Genomic DNA, 8,628 nt, shown 5'->3' on the forward strand with positions numbered 1-8,628 from the left:
AGAGCGGAGCCCAATTGAGACTATAAAAAGACCAATTGAAAATGAAAAAAGTCTAATTGGGTGATAAAGAGAGACAATGATGTCATTTTTGTCCCTTTTGCATCGCATAATAATAGCATAGTAGTAGTAGATACGACTGCTGAAAGATATTTCCGGGATAAGATCGACAATCACGTGCATGATGCAAGTAGACATGGTGTGCTCGTAACTAGGACGAATTTACGCATAGCAATGCACAGGCCTTAATTTCCGCCATTTTTCAACGATATAGGCGCACATCTTTAACATTATTAATATTAAAGATGCCGACGTGTTGTGTGAAAGGTTGCAAAAGTCGCAGTGACTAGCGAATAAAATATAAATCAATAAGATTTTTTTCATTTCCCAAAAATGAGAAATACAGAAAAATATGGTTAGAAACGTCCCGTGTGAATAATATCAACATGAAACATGGTATGTTATAAATTTTATAATTTAAAAATAGAACTAAGAGTAAATTTATAAGTTTTTTTAATGACATTTTTACTATTTAAACATATAATATATACTTTTGCAGCTCGCATATGTTCCATACATTTTCAAGCATCATGTTATCAGAGTTCTTGGCAAACACCGTTATTAGGCTTTTCTCCAAAAACTCGAAGAAAATTAAGATTGGGCGATTCCAACGGAATTCTTGAATATATCAACAGTTCCTTCTACACATCACACGAGTAAATATATATATAGACACACTTTAAAAAAAAGTAATTTATTAAATATAATTAATGTATAATAATTGTCTCCTCAGAAGAAACTAACAACTCTTTAATGGAAAGATCGGCAGCTGACACGGATCAACAGAAAATATTATCAACTGGTATTGATGGAAATGCAGCGTCAACAAGCGTGGCAACAGATTGTGAAATACAGTCTACTACAATACAAACAGATATAGAAGCAGCATCAATAAGTGTAAATATAGTTTTAGCAGAACCGTCAACAAGTTCAAAAACAGATTCAGTAATACCGTCAAGCAGTAGTAGAATAGATTTCAGACACACAGAACCATTAATATATGACGATATAAATAATGAGAAAGTACTATCAAATAATGCAGTTTTTTATTGAAAAAGATTCTAAATACAAAAGAAGATATAAAGCTATTGCAAAAGAAAATTGTCGTCTCCGGCGTCAGTTAAAATTACAAAGTAGACAATTTAAAAATACATTGGAACAAAAAGTGAAAAACATTTTAAATGGAATATTTACGCCGGGACAAATAAAAATGCTTTTGAATCCTACAATACAAAAAATGAGGTGGTCAGCAGATGATATAGCAGCTGCTATATCTTTGCGCAGCGTAAGCCCGAAAGCTTATAGATATTTACAAAATGTTTTAAAAATACCGCTACCGGGATTGTCAACTTTGAGGAAATGGGCATCAACATTTTGCGTCGATGAAGGAATTTTAACCGATGTATTTAAAGTAATAAAATATAAAGGACGTGATATGTCTGATGTCGATAAGTTGACCGTTGTAAGTTTTGATGAAATTCATCTGTCGAATGCAATTGCCATTGATCGGCGGCGTGAGCAAATTATCGGACCATATAAAAAATGCCAAATGATTTTTGCTAGGGGATTATTAAAAAAATGGAAGCAGCCCGTATTTTATAAATTTGATCAGGATGTTACAAAAGACATTTTGATGGAAGTTATAAGACATTTATACGATTCAGATTACATAGTCATTGCAATAACTTGTGATCTAGGTCCATCAAACCAAAAATTATTGAAAGAACTTGGTATTGGCATACAAGAACATGAAAAATGCTACTTTCAACATCCAAGTAATGATGCGTTAAACGAATTTATATTTGCTGATCCACCCCATCTTATAAAATTAGCTCGCAATTATTATATTGATCAAGGATTTAACTACAATGGAGAATGTATCAAAAAGTAATGTCTTGAAGAATTACTAGCCATTAATAGTAAAAACTTTAAAATAGCTCACAAATTGACACAGAGTCACTTAGATGTTGCAAAAAGTGATCGGCAAAAAGTAGAAATAGCTACCCAATTATTTTCAAATACCAATGCTGCAGCTATTGAATGGTGTGGTTTGAAAGGATTCTTGAAATCAGAAACTTGGCTACAAACTGCATACATTCTAAAGTTATTTAATGATTGGTTTGATATATTTAATAGTACGCATATGTATGGAAACCATCCAGGGCTGAATGCATATGGTATAGAATTAGAAAAGCAGATACTTGAGAAAATGACTCTATTCATCCAAGAAGTAAGGATCGGCGGTCATAAAACACTTCTTCCTTTTCAAAAAGGAATTCTTCTATGTAATTCTTCATTAAAAAAATTAAAATTTATATAACTATTTGAAACAATCATATAGTACCACAGAAACACCTGTTCATTACATACTATGTAATCGCTTGAATCAGGACGTGATCGAAAAATTTTTTTCGTATATTCGAGCTATGGGTTCTGGATACGATCATCTGATGCTACTAGAATTCCGAAACCGATTACGCTGGTACAAATTGGGAAAAAATAGCACTGACGTATTTACAGAAGGCGCTAACACTGAAAATCACAATTCTACAGAATTATGCTTGACCAATTGCTGCGACATTCTTGATCAATCATCTGAAAGCAATGCAACGTTGGAAGATGTAGAATTCAATATCTTCCAAGTCACTGAAAATGAATTAAGTCACAGTGAGCAAAATGAATTAAGTCACGATGAGCAAAATGAATTAAGTCACGATGAGCAAAATGAAAGCAGTGGTAAGTTATTCTTATCCTTATCTTCATCCAATATGATTATCCTCAGATGTTTTCCGTTATAAACCGATAAGTGAACCTCCTCGAAGAAGTCGAACAATTTACGGAGGCAGTGGATGTAATTGAGAAAGAAGGAATGATTTACATCGCTGGGTACGTTGCTTATCGATTCAAACACAAGTATGATCTAGGACAGCGTACCCAGTTCGTAACCGATCCTAAGTACACTTGGATCCACACCATTTCTAGAGGAGAGTGTATATATCCTTCTGATGACTTAATCAGAGTTACCGAATTAATGAACGTTATTTTTGAAGAATATCATGGTCTTTCTGGATTGAGAAAAGAAGCATTCATTTTCGCTACAGTTACTAATATGACAATAAAAAAAATGGATCATTTTCTCCAAAAGAAGATACTAAGAGAAGTGGTAGCATGTCTCGTCAAAACGAGAACATATATTCGTCTTAAAGAATATAATAAAAACTATACAAGTTGGAATAAAAAAAGTAAACAACAAAATACTGTTACGTCCGGCGGACTCCACGATTCTTTTCTTTCATCGTAAATAGAGATTAGCGGTATCTTAAGAGCGCATTACGCCTTGAAATAAACAAATGGAAACTGGAAGGCAAAATAAACTTTTCGGAAACAAAAATTGAGAGGATATATGATACAAACAGGAAACTAGAGCATATCTGATCTAAGAAATAAGCAAATTAATCAACCACTAAAAGCTTGGGTGACAAATTCTCTTACTAATCTAAATTATGGTTGACAGCTCTCGTAATAAACAATTTCGGTACCAAGAATCTAAATGAAAACCGAAACGGACATTAAAAATGATATCATATATGCTCGCCGACAGATCTCTGTTACACGATATCACCTAAGATAAAACGTAGGTAGATAATAAAAGGCATAACTCTCACTCAAATTGCAACAACTCTCCATTGGGCGAAAGCTAATTCTATAAACAAAAGCCTTTACCAATACCTAAGGCTCTAACACCTCCTATGCTAAAGGGCAACGCCTCCCAGCAATATCGGAGGGCGTGAATAAAAAATTCAATTCGCGAAAAATATATAAACTCCTCTCGCCCTTAGGAGCCTTCCATTATCTGATATTTTTTTTGTTACCAACGCACTCGATAAGTAGTAAGTGTTTTGAATGTTCTCAACTCTATTTCCTTTTTTTTTACATTTGTAAATTTTAAATAATTCTTGGATTATTAATTATAATAAATTAATTAATAACTTCAATCATTTACGTTTCAATCTTAACTAACTTCCCTATTCGGGCTTCTCCTCTTTAGTTCTTTTAAACCCTTCTCTGAAATATTATCTTGGATCTCCTCTTTCTTTATATTACCTGTCATTCAAATAAAGAAAACCTCCAAGAATTATTTCTCATCAAATAGGAATCTTCTCGCGATTTTCCTACATTATTATTACATTAATTATAATTACATTATTATTCATTATTACTCTTTCCTTAGTGGAAAGACAAAAACGATCTTCGCGAGCGGCTGCCAGATGTTCGCGGAATCGTCGCAATAGGCGGCTTAAGAAGGAATTGGCTCGAGCGTCCGCGAATTAATAATTTTTCTATCCTCATCATTCTACTCACACTTTTATTTCATGTAATTTTTCTAAAACCTGTTATTGTAAATTTCCAACCGGAATTTAAATTTTAGTTTCCCCGAATCGCACAAGGTCCCGTCCCGGGTAATAAGGATTCAGTTCCTTTACCAGAAAAGGGACCACCGAGCGAACGGCCTTTCGATAGAGTAAGAGCGACCCTTCCGGTCGTTGACCTATCTGGAGCCCTGGTCTGTTCGTTCGACTCTAGGACACGCATCGTCTAGCGTGTGTCTAAGAGAAAACTAAGTTACGCCCTCCAGCTGACTTTCCTTTCATTCGAGTCTGGACGTAACAATACTTAAACTGACAAATAAAAAATAATTCACATACACGTACATTTTATTGCTTAATTTATTTATGAACCCACTTTAATTTTTTGTTAATTCACCTAGGTTTTAGTAAATTAATTAATAATGTAAGTAGTGTATCTCTTGATTTTTTGTTTTTTTAAATTACGTCACCTCTGAAAATGCATTTGATTTTTATTGTATTATTTCTTTTGAATATTATTGGCCAAAGCCTAGTAATAAGTAACATATTCTTTTATCTTTAATCTTTAATCTCATTCCTATAGAACATTCCTATATGAATTTCAGAAATTTTTCTGACTTTGATTGCAAAAAACAACGTTATTAAATAAAATATAAAAGCAATAGAAATAAAAAGAATCATTATAAAATTACAAATAATATTTATTACATATGAAACTGAGTTTCATTGGCGTAGTATGCGTATTGAAATAAAATAACATTTATTTTATTTGAATTACCGCTGAAAAATGGATGAGTAAAAGGCCAAGTTCTGAATGACTGTAATGCAAAATATGCGCAAGAGCACGCCATGTCTACTTGCATCATGATCACGTGTCTCTTTACTGAGCTAATGCTGCACACAATATCGATAGATCGATCGATTGAATCATTCCATATCAATGTGAAGTTCGCCCGTCACGTTCGTTTAGAAGAGATTCTCGATGTGTACAATCTTCACAACTTCTTCATTATTGATTTTATATTAAATATGAAGATCTTATTAATATAATAGTTAATATAACAAATTCCTTTTGAGAACTGAAAATTCTAACAACATACTTAATTTTGATTGCAATAACACTTTTCCAACAAGCCATATATCATATTATAATATGACAATACATAATATGACAAATACATAAAATAAGCATTTCTTGCAACTTTAACTGCAAATTTTTCAAAATGGCGACGCATAGAACAATTTCAAAACTGAAATTATATTCAGCGTCAAAATAATTATAAGAAATGATTATTCTTGTATTAATGTTTAAAAAAAAGTTATTATTTGTTAAATTGTGTTAGAATTTGGTAGAATTATCATGATAGTTTTTTTATCTAAAAGTTCTATAATTGATTTAAAACTGATTTTTTTAAATACGAAAACATCGAGTGTATGTGCAGAGAATGCTGTAGCGTTTTAAATTCTCGTTAATCGTTAAATTTTTTGAAGTTAAAAAACAATTGAGAATAAAAGATTTTTTAGAAATTATTTTCGATTATTTTCGATATGAAAATAGTGTCAGACATTATTTTTAAGTAAACTAAATAATTTCTAATTCAATAAAGGACTCCGCACTATTCTTATTGGAAAATATTTTTTTGCGGATTTGGCTAATTTTTGGATATGTTGTAGTTCTCGTCATTCTAAACAAATGTCTCAATGGGCACAACTTGATCCTATGGGCGGTTTCCGCGCTACAAGTTTTGGAAGGTCCAGATTTAACATATAAAGGTATAGGCTTCCGACTCGATATATATGACCCTCGGTCGAATATGCGTGTGTGCGCGTGCATGCGTGTGTGTGTGCGTGTATGTGTGCGTGGGTATGTGTGCGTGGGCATGTATGTGTGTGTACGTGTGTGTGTGTGTGTGTAGAATTGCGTAGGATTTTATAGATTTATATATGCGAAAAAAATATAATATATGTTTTGTTATGCATAATATTTATATATATATATCGGATGTCGCACATAATCTGTGCCAAATACCAACAAATACTTTTAAGAATATGACCATGTCTACCATATGTTCATATCATATTAGATAATATTATATGGTAATTATTCAGAATCACGGCTCCACTTGCAAATTGGCTGCAAATTTTTTTGATAACTTTTTATGCTTAGAGAATAATGTAAATAACAATTTTTAATCGGGGGAGGCTAAAAAAAAAGTTATAGACAAAAAGCGGAAAAAAAGGGGTAATTCTTTCGAATAAGGCCTTTTCTGAATTTTGACAAATATGATCGGATCTTTTGGTGAAACTCTTTGTTGTGACTCCAACAGTGATAATCAGTCGGGGGAGCACGTTCCCCATCACCCCCACCTCCCCAAAAAACCGAAAAACCCCAAAAATTACCAAAGCAAAGCGAGGTCCACCCCACAACCCAAACCAAATTTTAGTTTTAAATCAGAAATAGGTTTGGGTTAAGTTATATCTTCCGGAAGTGGAGCCCCCCCGTAGGGGGGGCGGAACCCACTGCGTCCATGCATACACTTTCCCATCCACACAACAATTGTGGGGTGGACCTCGCTTTGTTTTGTAAACTATATCATGTACTACTTATGAAAAAAACTACTATATGCATATTTACATATTTCTACTTGCATAGCTGCTATACATTACATAATCCTGTCTCTATACATGTTGAATTGTATGCCTTTTACTATCTGTGCGTATCAAATCCAAATACACATTGTCTAGCTTCTTAGTTGCATACCATATACCATATACCAATATATAAACTGTAGTATCAATGAATATATATTTAACTTATACATACACATTATATGTCCACTTTTACAATTGACATATATTAGAAATCCACAAACACTGGACTGTATCACGCCCATCCATTGTCTTTATACGGCTCTTAACAATGATTGGCACCAATACAGTCAAGAGTTGAAGAAGAAAAATTATTATTAATTATTATTATTGTTATTGATTAACACTCATACGCGCGCGCACACACACAGACAGAGAGATACACATACACACAAACACACACATACACATTCACACGCATGCACGCACGCACGCACGCACACATATGCGCACGCGCGCGCGCGCGCGCGCACACACACACACACACACACTCACATTTGACCGAGGGTCACATATATCGAGCCGAAAAGCTTGTACCTTTACATGTTAAATCTGGATCTTTCAGGGCTTGTAGCGCGAAAACGACTCATAGAATCAAGTTGTGCCCATTGAGACATTTGTTCAGAATGATGAGAACTACAACATATCCGAAAATTAGCCAAATCCGCAGAAAGGCATTTTCCCATAAGAATGATGCGGGGTCCTTTACAATTCAAGATGTTTATTTATGCAAATATTTAAAATGTTACAAATTTTAAATTTACAAAAAGCAGTAATCATTTTCGATATTTTATCAGTTCGAGAAAAAAATCGGTTTTAAATTGTTCCTAGAGTTTATATGTAAAAAGAGATTGTTTAAATTTTCGGGTATAATAACCTGTATGGATAATTGATTGCAATTTGCATCTTGATTCTTGTCTTGTATTGCTTATTGGTTTTGGTGAAATCAATTAGGTGTTGATTGAGCTTGTCCTCAATATGCTGCACATCAAGATACTCAAAGGGACCGTCCAGCCAAACTCCACGATCTCTTTGCCATTGATAACCACGATAAATCAAAGCGTAAAATGGCAAAATAATTTCCTTCAATTCCTTAATACGCGGATATATGGATAGCGGAAAATGAAACAATGTTTCCTCGGCGTTTATCCATTCGGCTTTCTGCTCCATACGTTTCAACTGGCGCACTATGTTTCGCATGTCCTCAATGTACTCTTTTATTCGCTCGGCATCATCCATATCGTTCATTATAATTAACCTAGAAATTATTATAATTTGATTTAATAATTATTTAATTATTTAATTATTTAAATTTCCCGGACCGATAACAGCCAGACACATATGATAGTGCGTAAGTTTAAAAAAAAAATTAATTTTTTTTAAAATTTAAATAATTAAAAAATTAATTTTCCGTGAAACTAAATAATTATGCACAGCAAACACATTTTTCTTGGTACGATACCAAATGATTAATAAATCTTACTTCGAAATTCATTTATAATAAATTCTCCGTACCTCTATGAAAAAGCATTAGTTAGTAAAATATTAGGGTGAA

At 33.2% G+C, this 8,628-nt stretch overlaps 1 protein-coding gene across 1 annotated transcript in view; it reads right to left on the reverse strand.

Annotated features, from left to right (window-relative positions):
• The window catches only part of LOC115238743 (dynein heavy chain 12, axonemal-like), a 132,510-nt gene extending 124,267 nt beyond the window's left edge, over positions 1-8,243 (reverse strand). Inside the window, exon 1 of the mRNA XM_029812790.1 lies at positions 7,951-8,243. Within this exon, the coding sequence (XP_029668650.1) occupies positions 7,951-8,243 (293 nt within the window). The remainder of the gene's footprint in view (positions 1-7,950) is intronic.
• Between the last annotated feature and the right edge of the window lie 385 nt (positions 8,244-8,628).

The sequence above is a fragment of the Formica exsecta genome, unplaced genomic scaffold (genome assembly GCF_003651465.1).
Source record: "Formica exsecta isolate Colony F162 unplaced genomic scaffold, ASM365146v1 scaffold357, whole genome shotgun sequence".
NCBI lineage: Eukaryota > Metazoa > Arthropoda > Insecta > Hymenoptera > Formicidae > Formica > Formica exsecta.